Source organism: Panicum virgatum, chromosome 9N (genome assembly GCF_016808335.1).
Source record: "Panicum virgatum strain AP13 chromosome 9N, P.virgatum_v5, whole genome shotgun sequence".
Taxonomy (NCBI): domain Eukaryota; kingdom Viridiplantae; phylum Streptophyta; class Magnoliopsida; order Poales; family Poaceae; genus Panicum; species Panicum virgatum.
This window is the reverse complement of record NC_053153.1, coordinates 55,960,436-55,985,543: the sequence shown is the minus strand read 5'-3', so window position 1 is coordinate 55,985,543 and position 25,108 is coordinate 55,960,436. Positions and strand designations below refer to the sequence as shown.

Here is a 25,108-nt window from a genome sequence, read left to right as displayed (position 1 = left end):
ATCGACAAGGGAATAAAAAAAAATCAGAGATTCGTAGGAGCAATATACCATGGATTCGTAGATGTGGCCTGACCTCCATGAATCCCCGCATGGGAATTCTGAAACCATGCTGCATATGGTGGTGGCCGTGGTGGGGGCGCCATGGTAGTTGGGGGCGATGCAGCAGCAGGTGGTGGCGCAACAACAGGTGGTGGTGGTGGTGCCATGGTTGGATCTCTTGGAGAAGAAGCAGTCTTCTTCCGTCCGACGGCCTTCTTCTCCCTGCTCGCCATCAGAGCCAAACGCAGCATCACCCAAGATTACCAGGGGGAGGAGGCGAGATTGGAAAGGAATTTGAGGCAGGATTTGAAAGGGCAGGACGGAGATCGGAAAAGAACTCCATATTTCCGCGCTGGAGAAATTGGGGGCGAGGATGGCGCGCGGGAAAGATTTGCCGCGCGGGAGATCATCGCGCGCAGTGCGGGAGGAGCACCAGGAAGCCGGAGGCACAACAGGATCTTGGGGATGAAATGATCCGCTCTTAGTGGAGTGTCGTGGAGTTACCGAGATGTTAGTAACTGGAGCAACATAGTTTCGTCACCACGACACGCTGATCTTCTCTCCCTTCATTAAACTAGAGCCATGCAGCAAAAACGCCTATGTGGCAGCATATTAAATGCTGATGAAACCAACACTGAGACTATCCTTACCGTTTGGTTCAGATTATGGATGTTGATAAGCTAGAGTTTGCATGGATTATGAGAATCGATATTTAGGACAAAAACTAAAGGGTGCCGTTTGGAGACGTGGATTCCAATAGCTGATTTGGGTATGGGGATGGATCGAAATAGGATGGCAGACATTGGCAGTAGACCTATTTACCGTGCGCACGAGTAGGCTTGCAAGCATCGCATAAGGATGCAACTGCTCTTTCTCATTGAGCCGGTAGCAGCCAAAGTTTGGACCCTTTGGGGTGGAGGTTGCTGGGATCCGATGACCATCGACGACCTTAGAAGAGGTGGTAGGGTGGTAGGGAAGACCACCGGCGGCGGTTTGACAACAAGTGGTGAGCGCTCGAGTGGCCGTCGCGGGGAGGAGCGGTTGGAGGGTAGGCTTTTGGATAGGGAGGAGGCAAAAGCGGCGCGGCTGTGCTAGGACATGGAGTGACATTTTGGCGTAATTTCCTCTGAATGATTTTGGAGAAAAGGGTCATCTGAACCGCCAGTACCTGCCAAAAGCTAGCCTGCTCTAGTTTCTAGGATTTGGAGAATCCAAAAATTGGGCTTTCAAAGGCCACAGCAAAATCCGGCCCGTTTGGAAGCTGCCCAATTTCTAGCTTTTCGATTCTTAGAATCCGGACTGATCCAAACAGGCCCTTCGTAACCCATTAATACTACCGCATTCCCAGGTTACACAACCGAGAAGTAGATAGCTTCGAGAGTTTTCCCCTGGGCGACGCCTAGGGTTCTTCCTACTCCCACTTAATCAAGTGTGAGTTCTTCCTTTCCCCTTCCTTTTTGGATTTGTATTTTCTCTGGTCTCCAAATTGCGATTCGGGCTGGCTAAAGGGTAAACATTGTGTTTGTTTCTCGGCCTTGGTCGCAATTTCTGGGGTACTGTGAGCGGTCTGATTAGGTTGGGGAGATAAGCGATTCAAATCTGTTGCATTCTGGTAGGAGGAATGAGCCTGAGTTGGATGAGCTGATTAAACATTTGAAGATATGTGAGGATGAGGATCAGGGTATTGTCTTGGAAGAAAACCTAGAGGATCTGAAAGCTGAGGCACGTTGGACAGTATTGGCCAAGGTTTTGCTCCAAAAACCATTCAGTCATGCTGCATTCTTAGCAAATATGAAATATGCGTGGAGTTTGGCAAAAGATGTTAACTTTAAGGCAATAGATGAAAATCTGTTTGCTTTCCAATTCTCATGTCTAAGAGATTGACGCAAGGTTTTGGATGGTGGCCCATGGTTCTTTAGGGGGAATGCAGTGCTATTAGAAGAGTATGATGGTATCACAAAACCATCCATGGTGAAATTTAGAAACCTGAATCTTTGGGTACAAGTTTATGATGTTCCAACTGGATTCAGAACAAAGAATATTGGGCGCCAAATTGGAGAAAAAATTGGTCAATTTCTAATGGTGGATTTGGATGATGAAACTTGTGGGTGGCGAGATTATCTACGTATTAGAATAAAGCTAGATGTCGAGAAGCCACTCACAAGGATTGTTTATGTGATGATGGGAGAAAAAGGAAACCATTTACCTTTTTGTGTAAAATATGAAAAATTGCCAAAGTTCTGTGTTGTATGTGGGCTGATAGGTCATGTTGTTTCTGAGTGTGGCGATGGAGTGCATGATAAGGCAGCCTATCAGTATGGAGATTAAGGGAAGTAGACCATCAAACTCGGCAGACACGAGCGGGCTGGATTCCAAGGAATTAGGCATGATCTTGGTCACAAAAGGAAGCAATGAGACTAAAAGTGGAGATGGTAATCAAAATGGCTCTGCTTGTGATAATTCTGATTTAAAAGAGGATGCAAGAAGCTCTCTAGGAAAAGGATATGATCAGTTTACAAAGTCTGATGGAAATGGGGCTCGTAAGCGTATCTCGCTAGGGGATGAAAAGGATGATAACAATCTAGCTTTGGCTACTCGCCTGGGTGCTGAACAGGTGGAATGCATCTTGAATAATTCTGGAAATAATGATGGTTCTGTGCCAACAGGTTTCCATCAGATTGAATTGGAGAAGGATGGACAGTTGAAAGGGCGAGGCCCAAAAAGACAGAGGAAGGAAAATGAAGATAATGAGACTGATGACATAGAAATGATAGAGGCAGGCTCCCTTGAGGAGTACCGTCGGGAACAATGAAAACCTTAAGTTGGAACTATCATGGGATTGGCAACCCTGCGATAGTTAGGGAACTTCGCGATCTCGCGAAGGATTATGTCCCCTCGGTGTTATTCATCATGGAAACACAAATTGATAAATACCGAGTGGAGAATTTAAGATATACATTGGGTTTTGATTCTTGTTTTGAAGTTTAAAGCTCTGGGAGAAGTGGAGGTCTTGGATTGTTTTGGAAGAATGATGTGCATGTCTCTGTTCAGAAATACTCAAACTATCACATTGATACAATAGTAAGTGAGCATGGAAAGGAACCTTGGCATATGTCTTTTATCTATGGGGAACCAAAAAGATCCCTAAGACATCGTACATGGGATATCATGAAGCAAATGAGAAGCGACACAGATTACCTTGGATATGTATTGGTGATTTCAATGAAATTCTTAGAAGGGAAGAACAGTTTGGGCCTAACAATAGGGAAGAGTACCTCATGGAGGGCTTTTGAGAGGCCGTCGATGTTTGTCAGCTTTGTGACATAGACTACACTGGTCTGGATTGGACTTTTGAAAAGAAGGTGGCTGGTGGGTATTTTGTTCGAGTTCGTTTGGACAAGGCTTTGGCATCAACCAATTGGTGTGCTCGTTTTCCTTTTGTTGCGGTTCGACACCTCATGGCAGTGGAATCTGATCATTGTCCTATTCTCTTATCATTTGAGCCAGAGGAAAGAGGCAAGGTTATTCAAGGGACAGGGAAACCATTTAGATATGAGCTTATGTGGGAGACAAATAAAGGCATGTCTTCCTTAATCCAGCAGATTTGGAAAGATGGACGACATTGTAATTCAGTGAAAGACATAAAAGACAAGCTATGCCACCTTGGAGAAGAACTCAAGTCTTGGGGACAGACTACATTTGGTGCTGTGAGAAGAGAACTACGGGCACAAAAGAAAAAATTAGAACATCTGCGATCTAACCCAGCAAGAAATAACATTTCAGAGGAGGAAAAGAAAGTCGTGGAACGTATTATTTTATTGAATTATCAAGAAGAGATCATGTGGAAGCAACGTTCACCAATTACATGGCTCCAAGAAGGGGATAGAAACACTAGTTTTTTTTTTCACCAAAAAGCAAGCAGAAGACGGAACAGGAACAAAATTGTACATTAAATAGGGCTGATGGTTCTGAGTGCACTGAAGTGGATGAAATGCATGGAATGGTAGTTGACTACTATAACAACTTGTTTAAGTCAGAGGGAACATCAAATATGGGCATGGTACTTGACCATGTTCCTCACAAGGTCACAGATGAAATGAATAGATTTTTATGTGCTCCTTTTAATGAAAGTGAAGTAAAGAATGCTCTATTTGAAATGTTCCCAACCAAAGCACCAGGCCCTGATGGTTTTCCTGCACATTTTTTTCAATGTAACTGGGATATTTGCGGTGATGATTTAACAAGGATAGTGCTGAGAGTGCTCAACGGTGATGAGATGCCTACTGAAATTAATAGTGCTGAGAGTTCATTGTTCTAATACCAAAAGTCCAGAATCCAGTATTGTTTGAGCCAGTTTACGCCTATTAGCCTTTGTAATGTGGTATATAAAATAATTTCTAAGGCTCTGGCAAATACGTTGAAAAGGGTCCTCCCAGACATCATCTCTGAAGAGCAATCAGCGTTTGTCCCTGGTAGAATCATTACCGACAATGTTTTGATCGCTTATGAATGTTTGCACTTCATGTGAACTAATCGGTCAAAGAGCAATGCGTATTGTGCCATGAAATTAGACATGGAGAAGGCATATGATAGAGTGAAATGGAGCTACTTAGAAGCAATAATGATAAAACTGGGTTTAAGTCAATCTTGGGTGAAAAAAATTATGAAGTGTGTAACATCAGGTTCCTTCTCAGTCTTATTTAATGGAGAGAGGTTGCAAGAATTCAAGCCAACTCGAGGCATTAGACAAGGTGATCCAATATCCCCTTATTTATTCTTACTGTGTGCTGAAGGTTTGTCATGTATGTTAAAACAAGAACGATTAGATAATCATGTCCATGGTATTCAAATCTCAAGCACGGCACCGAAAATGAATCATTTATTGTTCGCTGATGATTGTCTTTTATTCTTTAAAGTAGATGCAAGAAATGCACAAGCAATACAAGAATTCCTCACCAAATATTGTGAAGCTTCAGGTCAAAAGGTAAATCTAGGAAAATCATCTCTCTTTTTCAGTAAACTGTGCAAGCAAAGAATTTGTGATAATATTAAGTCTATTACTCAAGTGGAGAATGAATCCCTGAATGAAAAATATCTGGGTTTACCTACAGAAGTTGTAAGGAAAACAGATGGAACTTTCAAGTACCTCAAAGATAAAGTGTGGAATAAAATTCAGGGATGGATAGAGCAAACACTATGATCAGGAGGAAAGGAAGTTTTAGTAAAATCAGTGGCAGAGGCAATCCCTATTTATACCATGGGCTGTTTTAGATTACCAAGAGGGCTATGTCAGCATCTAAATTCTTTAATACAGAAATTCTGGTGGGGGAGTCAAAGAGGCAAAAGGAAATCTTGTTGGGTGGCTTGGGAGAAAATAACCCAGACAAAATACATGGGGGATGGCAGGGGGGGTTGGGGTTTTAGAGATTTAGAAATATTTAATCTTCCATTGCTTGCAAAACAGGCATGGCGTATGTTGATCAGACCTGAATCTTTATGCTTTCAAGTATTAAAATCAGTTTAGTTCCAGTGTAGTGATATTCTCAATGCCTCTGTTGGGAGTAATCCATCGAAGACCTGGAGAGCTATATGTGATGGAATAGAGGTGATGAACCAGGGGCTGATCAAAAGGATTGGTGATGGTAAAACGACACAAATTTGGGGATGTAACTGGATCCCAAGAACTGGAATGTTCAGGACTCTTTTTTCAAAGAAACCAAATCCGCCAACACTTGTTTCTGATTTAATTGACCATACTTCTATGACATGGAAAACAGAAATAGTGAGAAACTTTTTCAATCATATGGACTGTGAAGCGATCCTCCAGATTCCACTAAGTTTGAGTATACAAAATGATTGTTGGGCTTGGCATTATGAAAGAAGTGGCTTGTTTACTGTGTGATCTGCTTCCCGGATGATGATTGAAGTGAAGAAAAGTAGAGAAGATTATTTTGAAGGCCAAACAAGTTGTTCTGATGTAGAAAAAAAGACAGAGAGAATGGAAACAATTATGGAAAATGGAATTGCCACCCAAAATCAATTTTTTTTTGTTGGCGACTCGCTTTAAATTCCATCCCTACTGGTAGTGTGCTAAAAAGCAGAAATATGGTTGATACAGCTAAGTGCAAATCATGTGGTGCAGATGAGGACACCAGGTACCATGCATTACTTTATGTACTATCTCAAGATGTGTTTGGGCCCAATTAGATGAGGAGGTAACATAAGTGATTGCTACTCTCACTGTGTTCGCTTGGTTGTGGCTGATGGCTGGTGCTGATTTGTGATGAGAGAACAATACTGATGACTGGCTGGTAGCTGGTGCCTAGTGCTGATTTAGTATGAGAGAACAGTACTACTGACTGGTTGGCTGACAAGCCAAGCGAACACGGCTATGTATTTCTGATCCAATGCATTGGGTTTCATTTATGTGTAGCAATATTTCACAAGCTGATGGTATACGTATTCTTGTTACATGTTGGGCAATTTGACAGGCAAGGAGAAAAGCAATCTTTGATGGAATATTTCAAAGCCCCTTATCTATAATGGCAACAATTAATAGGGTGATACTCCCTCCGTTCTTAAATATATGACACCATTGACTTTTTTTCTTTGTTTGACTATTCATCTTTTCTACAAATATTTATGCAAATAGACAAATCTTCAAGTTAGATTCAAGAGACTCTTGATAATAGACGTAAAGGTACTCATTTCACTTCATTTAACTAACTGATTAATTAAATAATATTGGTCAAAGTTGAAGAAAAAAATCAACGGTGTCATATAAAAAAGAACGGAGGGAGTAGATGAATTGAAGATTGTTGAGGGTTTTCAGAGGATAGAGAAGGGCCTGTCACAACCAAGAGCAAAATCTACATACTGGATACCACCTGGAAGTGGTCGATGTAAGATAAATGCAGATGCTGCAATTGCCAAGGCTGATTATAAAGGATGTGTTGGAGTTATGACAAAGGAGGTTTCATTGCTGCAAGTGCTTTGGTGATACCAAATATAATTGAACCTGAAACTTTGGAAGCAATGGCGTGTGAATAGGCATTAGCACTTGCTAAAGATTGTGGCATAAGAAAAATGACGGTGGCTTCAGATTATCAAAATGTCATTGGGAATATTAAAGAAATGACTACATGTTCTTACATGATTATTATTCAGAGCATAGATGTGATGTTGAAATCTTTTGATTATGTGTGTTTTACACATGAAGGCAGGGAATCAAATAGGGAGGCCCATTATCTTGCAAAATATGCTTGTACTTTTGGACCTGGACGTCATATTTGGCTTGGTTATCCTTCTGATTTCCTCGATGTAAATGTTTCTAGTTGCAATTAATAAATTCCTACCTTCCTCTAAAAAAAACGAGAAGTAGATGATCCACGCCCTCCAGCTCTTGCGAACAAAGCATGCAGATTAGGAAGACCATGTGGTCCATGTCACCGCAGTTGATCTGTGGTAGAACACGTTTTGTAAATGGCGAGCCAAAAGGGTATTGCATCAGGCTACAATTCCTCTCGACCCACCAAGACATTTTCCTTGGTAAACATGAGGTTTTGGGGTTTGTCACTGCAGAACATTTGTGGTGTTTGGTGGTTTTCTGTTTTTTTTGTTTGGTTGCCGTGTTGTTTCTTATGCTTTCCTTATCTATTAATACATAGCCCGACAGTTAACTTGTCAGATTCTGTTAAAAAGCGAGGCTTTTTCGGTGCAGGGTTAAGTGGTTTTTTTTGAAGGGTCAACAGAGGGGGAGAGGATCCCCCACCTGATTCGTTTCATTATTTCAGTGGCCCTTGAATGGCCGGATAGTCAGGTGTGTACAATTTTTTGTATCGGTTTTCATTGCCAAAGAAAGTAAAGAACACCAAAGGTCGCCGAGGTGCCGTTTAGCACGCGGGAGACGGCAGCTCCACAGCTTCGCATCGCTCTTGCAGGCCTGTAATGTTTGTCGGAGCGACATTGTTTCCTGTCTGAAAGTGATCCCGTTCCTCCTCTTCCACAAATGCCAGCAGCAAAGAAGGGTGAAGGTATCAAAGTGTGCAGCTGGGACTGTATCTGGGTGAGGTATCTTGTGCACCTCCCGGATGTCAAGGTCTGGCGGCAGCACAATCCCAAGGGACCTCCAGAAGGAGGCAGCAAACGGGCAGTGAAAGATCAAATGCAGCGCTGTTTCAGGCTCTTGGCTGCACAGATCGCATGTGTTGTCCTGCACAATCTTCCGTCGAAGGAGGGTGTCTTTGCACTGGATTCGGCCATTAACCAGCAACCAAGCAAAGAATTGGACACGGGGTGGCGCACAGCTATTCCAGAAGTAACTGACCACGCCTCCATCAGCGACGCCCATCGACTTGACCAGGGCATAGAGGTCTGCAGTGTGCAATTTTCCATCCGCATCCGCAAACGGCGAGCACCGTTTGTCTGCCCTCTCCACCAGCACCACCTGAGAGAGGAGGCCGGTTAGCGAGCTGAACTCAGATTGCGCTCCCGTAGTCATTCTAGTGGTGAGATGGCGGTGTAGGCCATTACTGACAACCTCTGAAACAGATTGGTTGGTTTGTTTGCAGTGGCTCCGGAGCAGCGGGAACCTGTCCGAGAGGCATTCGTCACCAATCCAGACATCGTTCCAGAACGATGTAGAGCACCCATTTCCAACATCCACCGTGGTGATTGCCTGATAAAGCGGCAGCAGGCTGCGCAGCATGTCACAGTGCGGGCCAGCAATTTCTCCTTCCAGCGTGGCCAAGCATACATTCTGCCGAACCCATCTTGCCCAAGACGACTGGACATCACCGTGCAGTTTATGCAGCAACTTGAGTAGCAAACAGGTGTTCTGTATAGCCAAGTCTCTGATGCCCAATCCACCTTTGTCGCACGGCTGGCGGACCTTGTCCCAAGCCATCAAGCAGTTAGCGCCACTTGATTCAGCATCTCCAGTCCAGAGGAAGCTCCTCTGGCGTTTGTCGACCCTGGTGATCACCCCTGCGGCAACGGCACTGCCATCATGATGTAGGACAACTGGCCATCCAATACAGCGTTTATCAGTACCGTTCTTCCCATCGGATTGAGGAAGGACGCCTGCCAACCAGCAAGGTAGCGATCGGTCTTGCAAATGTAGGGGTCAAAAGCAAACACGCGCAACTTCTCACAGGATAGCGGTAGACCCAGATAGCTTTGTGGGAACCCCTCGCGACGGCAGCCAAGCACATCAATGCAACGTGGAATGAGATCCTCGTTCATGTGCATGGGTACAGCAGTGCTCTTGTGGTAGTTGATGAGTAAGCCGGTAGCAGCTGAGAACTGATCCAAAATGACTTTCAGGTTCTGCACATCGTTCAGCTCACCTCGAAGCAAGATGAGTGTCATCGGCATATTGCAACACGGGGCATGCTTCCAAAGGATCCAGCGGGTTGCGCACCAAGTTCGACTGCTTGATCAGAGCTTGCAAAATGTCAGCCACAAGAAGGAACAAATACGGAGACATGGGGTCCCCTGCCGAAGCCCTCGCCTGCAGTTGATCCACGGTCCAGGGCAGCCATTAACCAGCACTGCCGTGAGAGAGGTCTGCAGTAACACTTTAACCCAGGAACACCACTTTGGCTGAAATCCTCTGGAATGCATGACTTGCATGAGGCAGTCCCAGTTCACGGTGTCGAACGCTTTGGCGAAGTCCAATTTGAGCACCAGAGTAGGCACCCTCCTCTTGTGACATACTTGTAGCAGCTCGGCAGCATAGACAATAAAGTTTTCAGCAATAGTTCGGCCCTTCAAGAATCCAGTTTGGTCGAGATCAATTAAACTGCTGACTTCACGCTGCAGCCTCGTGGTCAGTAGCTTCGCTGCAATCTTGACATTGCAGTTCTGCAAGCAAATGGGCCTGAAGGCGTCAACCGCCACAGCTCCCGGCTTCTTCGGGATCAAGACCATGAATGAGCGATTGACCCGCTCCAACTGAACGCTGCCATCATAGAACGCATGAAGGAAGGCCATGACCTCGTTCTTGACCGCGGAGCAGGCAGCAGCATAAAAACTAGGCCTAAATCCGTCCGGACCCGGAGCACTGCAACGGTTCATGGAGCGGACCGATTGCAGCGCCTCCTCTGCAGTGAACGGCTCAGTAAGCCGCGAGCTCGCCGTCGGGTGCCCAGCATAGAGCGCGTCGAGATCGAAGGAAAAGGAGCTTGACCCCGGCTCCCCCATGATCTTCTGGTAGTGTGCTGTAAGGGCAGCGATCTTCCCCTCGTGGGCAGTAACCTGCAAACCGTTCACTTCCACCACTTTGATTGTGTTCCGTCGCAAGCGCTGGGTTGCATGAGCGTGGAAGAACTGGGTGTTGGAGTCACCCTCCTTCAAAGCTTTCTGTTTGCCACGTTGCTTCCAATATGCTGCGCGAGGCAAGTATGGCAACGATCGCGCACTTCAATTTCCTGCGTAGACAGATCACGAGATTCTTCCAAATAATCACGAGATTCTTCATAATTCCAATCGCGTTTCAGCTCATGATTGCATTTCGATTGCCTGCGTTCGTACGGGGCACGGCCAAGCCATGCATTGAATCCTGGTGACCTCTACGAGCTGCACGCATCTGAGGTATGTATAGTGCGCCTCTGCTGTGCTACTGCTAGTGCTAGCTTGCTAGCCGAAGGTGGGACGTGGCAATGCTGACCTTTGATCGAACCGTCGGTGCTGCGAGGTCGCTCTGAGGAAGTGTAGGGTTGGATATCGGCCCAGCTGGCTCGTTACAACTTGCCTCGTTATAGCTCGGCTAGTTAACATATACTGGTTTGATTCGACTCGTTATACAAACGAGCCAGCAGATCAGCTCAGCTCGGCTCACTAAAAAGCTCGAGTTAGTTCGTTTGTCTCGCGAGCCAAATCATAAAACCACAATATAGAAATATTATAAAAGCAAGTGAGCAACAGACACAATGTACTTAGAATTTTAACAATGAAGAATATAATCCATCTATTGATTGATCCATAATTCTATGAAATTTTTGTCCAGCCAACCCACCACAACGATGACGATGAGTCCACGATAGTCACACTGATACAGTTTACACATCACCCATTCACAAAGCAAAATAAGTGGTGTCGACTGCCTGATCATGTGGTGTATAAGGTTAGGTTTCACGATTGGGCTGGATTGAGTTGCCGAGGGATGTATGGTTATATAGACCAAGCCAATTTCAATTGCTGACTTAATATATAATTAATTTAGCTAATTATGGCTCGTGCTCACGCGCGAGCTGGCTTGATATAAAACAAGCTAGTTTATTATAAAACGATCTAGCTCATTATAAATGAGTCGAGCTCAAACCCAACCATTAATAAGCAAGTCGAGCGGCGAGGTACGAGTTTTTCGTTGAGCCTTACGTCAGTGCTCAAGTGCCGAGGGTTGCTGTTGGTGATCTCCAGCACGACACTTGAACAGTCCTGATGTGCTTAGTTCAGCCTTACGTCAGTGTGCTTCAGGCGGCACGACACTGGAACAGTCCTGATGAAAAGCACAGGGCCACGGCCGTCGCTCGGTTTGGGTTTTTGTGCTCCCTGATATGTTGTTGCTGACCCCTCGTTGTCTCTCTAAAAGAAGAGAGAGAGTGAGAGATCAGATATTATCACTAGGCATTTCCTAAACAGTCAGGCTGTCAGAGTACAACGCATTCCCTACCGACAAAACGACTCAATTCGACTTGCAATTCAAAACCGCTTAAGTCTGTATGGATGGGTTGTAAATCACGAGACGAATCTAATGAGTCTACTTAATCCATGATTTACAATAGTGATGCTACAGTAACCATCTACTAATTATTGATTAATCATAGATTAATTAGCATCATAAGATTTGTCTCGCGATTTACAACTCATCTGTGCAAAAAATTTTATAAATAGATTTCATTTAGTACTTCAAATTAGTAAGATTCCATCACAAAATTTTTTGCTTTCGAACTAAACGGCCTAACTCGGCGAGAATGTGCGAGCTAAAAACATCTTCAACAGATTATTTATGAAAAAATTCTTTATTTGGCCTATTTAAAATTCGCTATTCCTTATTTGACCTTTTTTTTCAAGTCTTCCCCTCTTTTTTTCTAGTGTCTCCCTATTCTAGCCTTCCGTCAGTTCTGTTAGTGGCTTCCGTTAGAATTAGTAGGACCCGCTGTCAGATTGTATAGCTAGTGACCAAAATACCCTTGACATACCCTTCCGATCAAAAAAAAAAAAGAGCGATACCCTAGATCGGGGGCATGGCTCCCAGCGGGGGCTTGGCGGCGGCTGTGGCTTTGGCCCAGGCTTGGTGGCGCCCGGAGTTGGCGAGCGCGCGGCCACGGGCGCCCTCGATGGGGGAGCGGCGGCTGGCAGCTTCAGCGGTGGCGCGGCAAGGGACGCGGCGGCCGGCCTCGGCTGGCAAGCGCCTAGGGCTGCGGCGGCGTGCCCAGGGGCGTGGCGACGGCCGCCCCCGGCGTGCACGCGTCAAAGGGCACGGCGCCAGGCGGCCTCGGCAGGGGTGCTGATGCGACTGGCCGTGGCGGGGCGGGCACCAGTGGGGCAGGAACTAGCGGCACAGGACCGAGCGGCCCACCCCGTGCAGCTGCTTCCTCCCGTGCTGCAGAGCCCGAATGGCTAAGACCAGAGTAAGTTGTTCTTCATTTGTTCTGTAGCATGATTTTTTTGCTTACCACACGATTAGGAATGCATTACATTGTTGGTTTTATTTTCAGAATGGATCCAAATGCAAGTTACTTACTAGAAATAAAACTGATTGGAAATCGGAAAAAGGCAAGAAAGGATGTGCAATGTTTCAGTTTTGAGCAAATTATTGATTCAGACTTGACAAACTATAAGGATTTAGTTGAATCAATTGTGGATAAGTATCCGCCGGGTTATTTAGAAATTCCTCATGTTCAATACTATGATGCTAATCTAGACACCTATCCACAAGTGAATTCTGACTAGGAGTTGATGGATATGTTCGAGAAACACTGTATGTCCAAGGTTGTGCTGATGTTTGTTGTGTATTGTGATCCCTCTGAACCATATGAACCAATTAGTGAATGGCATGGAGTGCAAAAGCAAGGTAACAGCAATGTAGAAAAAGATAAAGATGACTACCTTTGCCACCTTGTTGCAGAGAATGAGCATGTTGGTGTGGATGAGGAGGTCCTGTACCTAGGTGATGCACCTATCAATGTGGTTGCTTGTTGCAATGCAGAGAATGATAAAGAGTACTGTTCTGATGATGACAGTGAGGACATACGTGAGATGGAGTCTGAATCTGAAGTAGAGGTTGATGAGGACATATTAGGCCATGAGGCAGATCATATCCCAAATGTAGAGTACGACAAGGAAGACCCACCAATGTCAGTAGGTACCTCATATCCTAGCATGAAAGAGTTGAAGTTGGCACTTTCTCAGCATGCTGTAAAACATGAATTTGAGTACAATACGGCGAAGAGTGCACCACACAGATTTAGGGCATATTGTTCAAGGAGGGATAAAGATAAGTGCCGTAGAGAGAAAATCTGCTCATGTTTCAACTCTAAACACCTTTCTTTCCTGATACTAGCCAAAACTTGGATACTGAAACAAACAAAAAGAAAAAACATGGCAACTCTACTTCTAGATCATCAAAAAGGTAATCTGGACTACTTCTGAATTTTAGATTACAACAAATGGTATTTTTCTTTTCTTCACTAAGTTGTCTTTTGTAACATAGCCAAAGCATGGAGGTTACCAGTAAGAACAAGAGAAAGCATGCCAACTCTAATTCTGCAGGAACAAATAGGTAACAAATGCTGGTTTTTAACTAGTTGCTTCTGCCTACAAATTGTTTTTTCTCTAAAATTGTTGTTGCCTCTAACAGGTCAGGAGCTGGTTCAAGTCAACCTGAGCCTCTTTCAATTGAGTTTGCTGACACTGAAGATCAATCAACTGTCAATGCAAAGGCCAAACCAAAGGCCAAACCAAAGGCACCACAAAATGCCAAAAAGAAAACAACTATTCCTATGCAGCCACTTGATAGTCCTACAATGGGCACCCGAAGCAAGAAAATGGCTCCAGCAAGCCCTGCAATGAGTACAAGAAGCAAAAGAAGACTTAGCTTGTGATGAATTTCTTGCATATGTTCTCTTTCTATAATGTATGTGTGAACAACCTTATTAGTACTCTGTTTATGCATCAATTTGGATGTTTGTGTGAACTGAAATGCATGTGTGAACCTTATCTATTTGGGATCCTAATTTATTGGTCATGATGTATCTATCAACTCCATGTGTTATATACTGCTGTTGGCCTTTGCCATGCGCATGAATTTAAAAATATTATTAGTTCAAAATGTTATCAACATGTACATGTACTTTATCTTTCAAATGTTCAGAAAAAGGCTAAGGAAGGAATAGCTAATTTTAAATGGGCTAAATAAGGAATATTCTTAACATGGGTAAAATGGCCTTTTTTTACCTTGCTGGTAACGGTGTTACCACTCAAACTAACGGAAAGGCCAGAAAAGGGAGACACTGAATTTAAGGGGCCAAATAGGAAAGACTTGAAAAAAAGAGGCCAAATAAGGAATAGCGAACTTTAAATGGGCCAAATAGGGAATTTTCTCTTTATTTATTTCTCATATTTTCTCTTTATTACATCACGAATACCAATCTTCATTTTCAAATATTTAACAACTTTGACCAAGATACAAATACCAAGAGAGTTCCCCTTTTAAGCATGAACGGACCAAAATACTCTTGTGAGCATACTTTTTAGTATTTCTAGAACATTCCTATAATATTTTTTCTTTTGATTCTCTGAGGGCAAAATACAAAATCATGTTTCAGGGAACGTGAAGTACCAAATATTTTGAAACAAATAAACGCTAAGTTTGTTTGGCTTGTCAGCCAACCAGCCAGCAGTATTGTTCTCTCATACTAAATCAGCACCAGCCACTAGCTACCAGCCAGTCAGCAGCACTGTTTTCTTATAACAAATCAGCACCAACCGCCAGCCACAGCCAAGCGAACACAACGCCAGTGGTCAAAAGGGACAAGTATTTGAAACGGAGGTTGGTAATACCTTTTATGTTTTTTGTAGCTAATGTTGTAGCAGGCTATTCAAAGGATAATGTTGAGGGAGAAATCCTCTACATTTGAGCAGGAGTGAGATGTATTTTGATGATCAGAAAAAATAATTTAGTATTGGTGATGTAATAATTAGTAATTTGCTGGAGCATATTCATTACTTAAAGGATAAATTTTTAGTATTAGGAAGAGGGTGAGTAATGTGCTAAGGATGCTGCCCGTTGCCAGCTCGCCGCTGCTGCCGTTACAACTTGTTCGGACGAATCTGCCAGCGTTTACCAGTACCAGCTCTACTAGAGCCACCTATTTGTTTCTTTAGGCAAGCAAGACTGCATGTATGTAGTCTTAAGTGCCAAACTCCAGTCCATGGGGTGCCGAGTTCGAGCCCCGGGTGAAACGGCTCGCTGTAAGTGAGCACGCCACCGGCCAGACGTATTGCAGAGACAACCTAGCCCCCTATTTTGGGTTTCTAAGAACCTGGAGGATAATCCAGCCTCTGTCCTCTAAAAAAAAACTGCATGTATGTATGCTCCAAGCTACTGAATACTTGACTGACAGGATCGCCATCTGAACGAAACGGACTTCCTGGCTATTGTTAGGTCTGATCTAAAAAAGACCTCCAGACCTCTAGTTAGCTTCAAACAGGCACGGTGAGGCAGCAATATAATGTCCTCGGTGGTTAGTGTAAATTAATAGTTGATTTGGCAATCGTACCAATGGGATGCAGTCCTGCAAATGTTGCGCACCAATCGATGATGAACAGTCACGCTGCGAAGAGAACAACTGTTGAGGTGGAGCTTTTTGCTGGTAGACTCGTTAAGGACCAAGGACTGGGCGCTTTGGTTTGCTCTGATGGCAGTGCATAAGAAGAGCTGAAAATCTGACGGAGGAGGCTGGGAAATTAGCCAGACACTCTTGGTCAAAGTTGGGAATGGAGGTCGCAATTTAATGGCCTTGTTTGGATACTTCTTAGAAGATCCTAGAATGAATTTTGACGGTCTATTAGAGGTGCCAAACAAAGACAATTTACAAAACTAACTTCAGAATCCCTGCGTTATGAATCATGAAGAATCTTTGACCGCGTGATTAGAGGATGGATACTGTAACATCGCTGTAGCCAATCATCGATTAATTATCATCATTATATTCGTCGCGAAAAGTTATATCCATCTCTAAAAAATTTTTGCAAATAAACTTCATTTAGTATTTCATTCGAGAAATTTTTTTTTCTCGAAAAATGTATTCTAGGATTTCTTGAATGAATCAAACACGGCCATTCTTCGTGCACTTGAGAACCTCGAAGGGGGGGAGTCTGAATTCCAGAGTCCAGGTCTCCAGCTTCGTCGCAATTTTTTTGTCATGACTAACTGGCAAGGTGGACTGGGAAGTTCATCAGCTCCGAGCCAAGCTACGGCAAGCGTAGTCTGTAGGAACTTGGGCTGCCAATTCAATTCTTGCCCTGCAGTTGACGAGAGCAAAATGTTTGCACACAATCATTTCACAGAATTACAGCAAATGATACACTTCACAAGAATTTTCCACACAATGAAAAACAATGTAATTCAGGGAAGATCGCATCAAATTTCCGTGCTCTGAACAGCCGTGTGTGGACTGGTATTCTGACTAGTAGCTACAGTACTACGGAGTAGTAGGTTGCAATCAGAATACAGTATAAAACCTAAGACCCCAAGTCAATCGGTCAACGTTATTCCCCCACAGGCCTCAGCCCCGGCCCCCTTTCCTCCCCCAGGTCATCGTCTTGCCATCCCCTTCTTCCCCCTCTCGCCCCCAAAACCCGCATCGCGAGCCGACGATTCCCCATCACCACACGAGAAGCGCGGAGCAAGCATGGCGGCGCCTCCGCCGCACCCGTTCGTGTACATCGACGCGGCCGCGCTGCACTCGCTGCTCCCGTTCCCGTCCCTGATCCCGCACCTCCGCGCGGGGCTCGCCCACCCGGAGCTCTCCGCCGGCATCCAGTGCCCGCAGCGCGTCTCGTTCCCGCTCCCCACCGCGCCGTCCGCCGCGCTCCTCCTCATGCCCTCCTGGTGCGCGCACCCCTCGCTCCCGTACCTCGCGCTCAAGGCCGTCACCTCCTTCCCCTCCAACGCCCCGCGCCTCCCCTCCGTGCACGCCGCCGTCTCCCTCTTCAGCTCCGCCACGGGCGCCCCGCTCGCATCCGTCGACGGCTCCGCGCTCACGCTCCTCCGCACCGCCGCCGTCTCCGCGCTCGCCGCCTCCCTCCTCGCCTCGCCGTCCCGCCCGCCCGCGGTCCTCGCGATCGCCGGCGCCGGCGCGCTCGCGCCCTACCTCGCGGAGGCCCACCTCGCGGCGCTCCCGTCCATCTCCCGCGTCCTCGTCTGGAACCGCACCAGGTCCAAGTCCGCGGCGCTCGTCGCCAGGCTCCGGGGCGCGCACCCGGGGCTCGCCGTCGAGGAGGTGGAGGCCATGGACGAGGCGGTGGCCGCGGCGGACATCGTGAGCTGCGCGACGGGGTCGCTGGAGCCGATCGTGCGCGGGGAGCTGCTGCGCCCCGGCGCGCACCTGGACCTGGTGGGCTCGTTCACGCCGGCGATGCGGGAGTGCGACGACGAGGCGCTGCGCCGCGGGAGGGTGTTCATCGACTTCGAGGCCGCCATGGAGGAGGCCGGGGAGCTGGTGGGCGCGGTCCAGCGTGGCGTGTTGCGGAGGGGCGACGTGGCCGGGACTCTCGCGGAGCTGGCCGCCGGGACCGTGGAGGGGAGGCGTAGCGACGACGAGATCACCGTGTTCAAGTCCGTCGGCACCGCCGTGGTCGATCTCTTGGCCGCGCAGCTGGCCTACGAGACTCACATTGCCGCAACCAAGAACGCCTGAGCTCCAGCTGCTTGCAGATGATGTTCTACTTGCATAGAGTGGGCTGATTGCCTGTTTGTATCGGAAGAGCCGTGGAGATAAGAGTGTACAAATAAAGTTATGTGATGAATGCTTGTGCATTTTGCTCAACTGATCATCGTGGCCCTTGGCGCATTCACTTAGTAATGAGTTTCAATAAAAACGCATTCTACTTCAGTGCCTGTTTTTATACTCAGTTGGAATTTGATTCTTGTTTAATTACAAAGAGAATCTTAACTGAAGCGTCCGTAGTTTACTGGAATTCAATCCATGAAAGATTTTGTTCTTTACACGCCAGTACTCTTCTTGATGTTTGAAGATTTGCTGCACATTTGAGAACTCCGGATTGCAGGCTGCGAGCGGTGGAGTGCAGATTAGATCAATTGTTGGCAAACCTTTATGTAGTTTAATGTCGGGCTGCAAGGGGACCGGGTCAAACCTTTTCCAACTCGCCCCGCTCCTCAAATCAGCCGATGGATCAAAGTGGACTAACCCTAAGAAAAAGAGGAGCGGCAGGGTCATTATCCTATTGACCCCCGGAGACTCTAGGGTCGAACCTCCACTCTTAAATGCTTCTTGCCGCAGCCTGGTTCCGTGAGCGATTCCTGCTCCTTGCAATTTCTCTGTTGTTTAATCATTGAGCAAGTATATGCATGCATCAAAGAGGTCGCTAGTGCTGAGAGTTAATCAGCCATTAGCCCTCCCGCGCTGTTAAGTTTTGTTTTTGCATGTGCACTATGACTTGCTAGACTAGCCAGCTAGCTAGGGAGGTTCAATCCGTGGTGCTCCACGGATCATCTCTGGCCAAATGGAAGGAGAGGCGGGTTGACACTTGACCCTGTCTTTGATGAAATGGGGCAGCGGATCAGCATCAGGAGCACCCCGCTCCGCCCCCTTTGCAGGCCGAGTTTAATGTACGTTGATGCCCAACGTCAACAATGTGGCTGTAGTTTAGTAGTGAGAATTCCACATTCACTGTGTTCGGCAGGCTGGAGCTGGAATGGTGTGAGAGAAAAATACTGTTGGTCTGGCTGGAGCTGGAGCTGGTGGCTGGAGTGGTGTGAGAGGATGTTATTGTAGCGCTGGAGGCTACCAGACTAGCCGAACGCAGTGAATGTGGAGACCTGGGCTCGAATCCCAGCAGCCACACATTTTTTTTTGAAAGAACATGCTAATTCCTTTTTTTTTTCTTCCGCCATCCTTTTCCATCCAACAGCTAAAGCTAGCACGCGTCCCTCACTCCGTTGTCGTCCCCGTTTCAGCATTCAGCAATCGCACGCTCTTCTGGATGATGCGTGTTCCTTCTCCAATTAGTACAATTGAATTGATCAGTCGAATGCCTGTGTATTACTAACTACATGATCAACTGACACTGCTTTTTTTTGGATAAAGGATAAAAATCCGGCTTCATCTACCGAAGTAGAATCAGACCAATTATTACATCGTTCAACTCAAACCACCACGAACAAGTTGTAAAGCACTACGGCTTACAAGTAGATTGACAAACGGCTTACAAGTAGATTGACAAACAAGAAAAATGTAAAACACGATCAAACTGGGCCAATCCATCTACTAGATAACCAGCCCCTAGAACCGAAGAACTCCAAAGCAGATACTTCAAGGTGTCGGCACGCCTGAAGCAACATGTACTTGTGCTCAACCTTACGCTGCAAGCTGGCCTACTGGCGTAGCCAATGTGTTCCCCTGAATAGTACCTGCAAAAAAGTTTTGGGTCTAACTTTTTCAAAAATAACCTTATTTCGTGTCAACCAAATAGCCCAAATTAGTGCCGCTGCTGCTACTAGCAATAAAGTGTTTGTTTTAGGTCCGTTTGGCCTTAACAACGGACTAAACAACTCATCTTTGTTAGCAGGAATATTTATGCCAAAAGATACTTGAACAGCTCGCCACAGGAATCTAGCATAGGAGCATTGAAAAAACAAGTGGTGTATAGTTTTAGGTGAGTGACAAAAGCAGCAATTCTTATCACCATGCCAATTGCGTTTAGCTAAATTGTCTTTAGTTAAAACTACACCTCTCTTTAAATACCATAGGAAAACCTTAATTCTAGCTGGAAGTTTAGACTTCCAAATTTCCTGTGACACCTGAACACCATTATTTACTAGAACAGCATATAGTGACCTAACCAAATACTGCCCAGATGAATGTAAGGACCAAACAAATTGATCTCGCCCGTCCTGTAAGTTGAACTCTAGTAAAGAAGCAATAATTTTATTCCAATTTCTCAAGTTGTTTCCCATCAAATTTCTTCTAAAAGAAATATTGAGGTAAGATGAATTGCAAACTTGAGCTACAGTATCATGTTTTCTTCTAACTATATTGAACAAAGCCGGAAATTTCTCTTTTAGTGTGATAGGTCCCAGCCACTTATTTTCCCAAAACCGTGTTTGGGTACCATCACCAACTTTAAATGTCCCATAGGACAACACAACGTCCTTAACATTTAAAAGGCCTTTCCAAAAGTGAGAATCAGTTGGTTTTTTCTTGCAACCGCTTAAGGTTCTATTTGTGAGATATTTATTGCGCAACAATTCTGGCCACATTCCATCTTTATTACACAACTTAACAACCCACTTACTTAGCAAGCATTTATTTTGTATCTCCAAATCCTGAACCCCTAAACCTCCTTGTGTTTTTGGTTGACAAATCAATTTCCATTTCACTAGCCTATACTTCTTCTTATGCTGGTCGTTTTGCCAAAAGAAACGCGATCTAAAGGACTCAATTTTCTCAAGCACCCTTTTTGGTATTTCAAAGAAAGACAACATGAACATAGGTAAGCTCCACAAAACTGAGTTGATCAACACCAGACGACCGCCAACCGTTAACATTTTGGCTTTCCAACCACTTAGTTTTTTCTCAATCCTTTGTTCTATGGTTTTCCAATCACTGTTACTCAATTTTCTGTAATGCATGGGTAGGCCTAGGTAGCGAAAGGGAAATTTACCAACATCACACCCAAACAATTGAGAAAATTATGCCTCGTGCTCTTTGGCCTTACCGAAGCAAAAAATTTCACTCTTATGGAAGTTAATCTTTAAACCTGATAATTGTTCAAACAAGCATAGCAACAATTTCAAATTTGTAGCCTTTGCCAGGTCATGAATCAAAAACAGGATTGTATCGTCCACGTATTGGAGAATAGACAGTCTGTTTTCTATCAGGTGTGGTATAACCCCTTCTACTTGGCCATCGTCTTTAGCCCTAGCAATTAGGATAGCCAGCATATCCACCACTATATTGAATAGAATGGGAGATAAGGGATCCCCTTGCTGAAGTCCTTTTCTAGTTTGGAAGTATCTACCTAGCTGATCGTTAACCTTTAAATTAACATTTCCCCCTTGTATAAAATGATCCACCCATCTGCACCATTTTTCAGAAAAACCTTTCATACGAAGCGTCTGCTGAACAAAACTCCACTTGACTTTGTCATAAGCTTTTTCAAAGTCTATTTTTAAAATTATCCCATCTAGTTTCTTAGTATGTAGCTCGTGAATCGTTTCATGCAAAATCACTGCACCTTCCATTATATTGCGCCCTGGTATAAACACAGTTTGTGTTTGCCTAATTATTTTCTGTGCTATTGACGATATTCTATTTGTGGCCACCTTTGTAGAAATCTTGAAAGATACATTTAATAAGCATATAGGCCTATATTGTTGTATTCTCATTGCATCATTTTGTTTGGGTAGCAGTATGATTGTCCCAAAATTGAGACAGTGCAAAGGTAGAGAACCGTTATGGAATTCCCTAAAAAGTGCCATGAGATCGTCCTTTATGGTTTCCCAAAAGACTTGGTAAAACTCAGGCGGAAATCCATCTGGACCCAGGGCCTTGTTGTGATTCATTTGGAACACTGTAGTTCTCACCTCTGTTTCAGAAAACTGGTCAACTAGAAACTCATTTTCCAATTGTGAAACTTGAGGGATATCGTTTGTAATGGACTCATCGAGAGTAACTTCATTACTCTCAGGTGGACCAAACAAACCTTTATAATAAGAGGAAATGTGCTTCTTAAGTGCTTCGTCGCCACTTATTATGACCTCCCCATCATGTAATTGGAAAATACAAGTTTTCCTATGTTTCCCATTTGCCACTAAATGGTAGAATTTCGTGTTTGCATCCCCTTCTAACAAGTTTTTTAGTTTAGCTCTTTGATACCATTTGAGTTCTTCCTCACGCAGCAAATCTGCAAGCCTCTCACTAAGCACATGCTTCAAATTTATTTCATGGTCCTCTAAGATGGTGCTCTCGGCCTTTTTATCTAATGCATCTATCTTATTGAGGATTTTTTTCTTTTCTTTTTTATAGACCCTGCTTGTGTGTTTAACCCAACCTCTAAGATATTGACGAAGCTTCCTAATTTTAGTTTGCCATCGTTCCATTGGTGAACCTTCAGCGTGGGTACTGGTCCATATATCGTGTACCATCTCACAAAACCCATCTCTTAACAGCCCAGTTCAAACTTAAACTGTGGTTGGTAAGTTAGAGATGAGTTATTTGTGTTAATGAACAACGGTGTATGATCCGAGATGTCTCTAGATAAAGTCTGAACAGTAGTACGTGGGAACTTTGACTCAAAATCAGTACAAGTCAAAATCCTATCAAGTTTCTCAAAAGTCTGGTTTTGTAGGTGATTGGCCCACATATACTTCCTGCCAGACATCTGAATCTCTCGTAAATTAAGCGTGTCGATAATGGCATTAAATAAAAAAGGCCATTTATCATTATAGTTGGAGTTATTTTTTTCATCGGGTCCACGAATGATATTAAAGTCAGCACTGTCGTGGTGTGGCAAACCACAGCCGGGTGGTGGAATGCACCCGCCTCAGCCTAGAGGGTGAGTACTCGGGGGTTAGCTAGGATTAGTTCGATCTCGCTCAAGAACACTATAAACACAGCAGGTTTCGAGTGGTTCGGGCCGCCGGAGCGTAATACCCTACGTCCACTGTGTGTTGTATTGCCTTGCCTCGAGAGAGTCTGTGAGAGCTTGTGCTGAGTCCAGCGTGCGTCTGTGTGTGCTCGAGAGAGTTGCCGTGTACAGCGAGCGCCCCCCTTTTATATCTCAAGGGAGGCGCGTACATGGCCGTTGGGTCCCCAACAGGTGGGCCCAAACGATGTAGTATAAAATAACGTACTGTTCATACATTATGGCGTTACAGGCGGAGAAGATCTCATTCCTAGATTTCTCTTGCCTGCTCCTGGAATCCCCCGTTCAGCATGCCCAGGCGCTGTCAGTCGAAACGGCACCAGGCGTAGCTTGCGGCGTCGCCTACAGTGTAGCTGAACGGCCGTGTAGCTTGCGGCGTAGACGGCATGATGGAAAAGTGCCGTGCCGTCGTATCCAATTAATGCGGTAGACGGGCTCTGCGCGGCCGCTGTGCAGGCGGCTGCACTGTGTACCTCGGTAACACGCGGTCTACAGTGAGGCCTGACAAAGGCTGTCCCGCGTGCCGCAGCGGCAGAGCACGCCTCAACCACCCGCATTGAATGTGGTTGGTGGGCGAGTCTTCCAGCGGAAGACTCGCGTTCGCGCCCGCGCCCGTGGAACACGTGGCGGCTCCGGACCCCCCCCCCCGGTGGTGCGTTGGATCTACCCGCGTGGGAGGTTCGGATGGGCGCGGGAGATCCCGGACCCCTACGGGGGGAGGGAGGGGTGGGTCCGAGCCTTCGGCTGTTGGTTCGAAGCTTCCCTTTCTCAGGGTCACGTGGCGTCACCGGACCCGTCCCAGAGCGGGGAGCGGTCCGGGGCCGTTGGCCCGGTGAGGTAAGTGCCTGTCCCGTGGGGCCCGGCTGCTCCGCCCCTTATGGTGTAGTTACGGATGATTACGCGCGTCCCCTCTTGCTGCAGTAAGAGTGGGTATCCCTACTACTGGGTACCGACAGTGGCCCCCGGGCTCACCCCGGGAGAGGTGACGAACCCGCAGGTGGGGCCACTACTGGGATTTGGCTTTGCATAACTTGAAGCTTCTTACTGCAGGGGTCTTGTCCGGCCTTGACTACCCATCGGGTTTTTTTTCGTTGCCTCATCACATCGCAACGGCTTACTAACACGTGGCCCCCACGCATAGTGGTTCACCTAGTCACGCGTGCGACGCTCGGCATTGTTGTGGCCGGAGTAAATGGGATATTTACCACCGGCGCAGTTCCCGAAAAGCTAGGTCATGCCAGCGCTTAATGCGCGCATGTCAGCTCAGCTTCCGTCTCGCTTCGCGCGTGGGCGACGGTTCAGATCCCGCCTTTTCACACCTTTGCTTGTTACCCGCCCTCCCTAACAGGCGGGCCTGGGCCCCTTTGTCATGGACTGGGCGGTTAACACCAGGCGTGAGCGTCGCTTGGGTTCCAGCGACGGTTCCGGGGTGCGCCGGTTGGGTTAAGCTTTATAAAGGGACGAACCGCATACCGTGGTTACTTTCCCGTATTCGTCTTCTTCCTTCCAACCTTTGCGCCCCTTTGCCTTCGAGCCTCCTCGCACCTTGCTTTCCTGCGTAGATTGCTCCCCACCTCCATAGCGAAATGACGTCCCTTGGTCGTCCCCGCCGTTTTCAGACTGAGGAGGAGCTGAGCACAGTGCGTCGCCTGCTTGGGTGGAGTGCACAGGAGACTGCTTGGGGGATTCGAGCAGGCTCGCTTCCCCTCGACAACCTGCGCGCCGGGGAGTTTGTGCTGTTCATCTCGCACATCTCCACCGGCCTGGAGCTGCCGATCTCCTCATTCTTCCTGCTGCTGCTGGAAAATTTCGGCCTCCAGCTTCAACACCTCACGCCGCACTCCATCCTCCTGACGGCCATCTTCGTGCACCTGTGCGAGATGTTCGTGGGAGTGCGGCCCTGCGTCCTCCTCTTCCGCCACTTCTTCATCTTGGTGAAGTCCGGGAAGGGCAAAGACGAAGTGGGGACGTACTACTTCCAGACGAGGAGTGACCTACGGATGCCGTACATCCCCGGACTTGTTGGCGGGAAGTGGGAGGAGTGGCGCAGGGAGTGGGTGATTGCCACCACTGATGCCAACGAGCGCCTGGCCATGCCGACCGGGGGCCCCGCCTCCGACCGTCTGTCTTGGAGGGCCAAGCCATCCCTACCGCCGGATTTTGACTCCGTGCT

The 25,108-nt window shown here is 46.3% G+C and overlaps 2 protein-coding genes across 2 annotated transcripts; both read left to right on the top strand.

Moving 5' to 3' along the window:
• Nucleotides 1–12,251: 12,251 nt before the first annotated feature.
• LOC120692426 lies at nucleotides 12,252–14,317 on the top strand. The gene is made up of 4 exons (XM_039975714.1): nucleotides 12,252–12,674; nucleotides 12,762–13,675; nucleotides 13,757–13,825; nucleotides 13,904–14,317. Exons 2-4 carry the CDS (start codon nucleotides 13,003–13,005, stop codon nucleotides 14,113–14,115), a joined length of 954 nt encoding a protein of 317 aa, XP_039831648.1. The 5' UTR covers nucleotides 12,252–12,674; nucleotides 12,762–13,002; the 3' UTR covers nucleotides 14,116–14,317.
• A 2,500-nt stretch (nucleotides 14,318–16,817) lies between these two features.
• Nucleotides 16,818–18,161, top strand: LOC120693377 (protein SAR DEFICIENT 4-like). The gene has a single exon (XM_039976796.1). The coding sequence runs from the start codon at nucleotides 16,959–16,961 to the stop codon at nucleotides 17,964–17,966; it is 1,008 nt and encodes a 335-aa protein (XP_039832730.1). The 5' UTR covers nucleotides 16,818–16,958; the 3' UTR covers nucleotides 17,967–18,161.
• Nucleotides 18,162–25,108: the final 6,947 nt, after the last annotated feature.

Bases quoted from the DNA above. Each gene is read 5' to 3' on its own strand.
- LOC120692426 (XM_039975714.1), top strand. From the start codon at position 13,003: ATGGATATGTTCGAGAAACACTGTATGTCCAAGGTTGTGCTGATGTTT. The intron at 13,676-13,756 runs GTAATCTGGACT...TTTGTAACATAG, and splicing joins ACTTCTAGATCATCAAAAAG to CCAAAGCATGGAGGTTACCA. The intron at 13,826-13,903 runs GTAACAAATGCT...TGCCTCTAACAG, and splicing joins AATTCTGCAGGAACAAATAG to GTCAGGAGCTGGTTCAAGTC.
- LOC120693377 (XM_039976796.1), top strand. From the start codon at position 16,959: ATGGCGGCGCCTCCGCCGCACCCGTTCGTGTACATCGACGCGGCCGCG.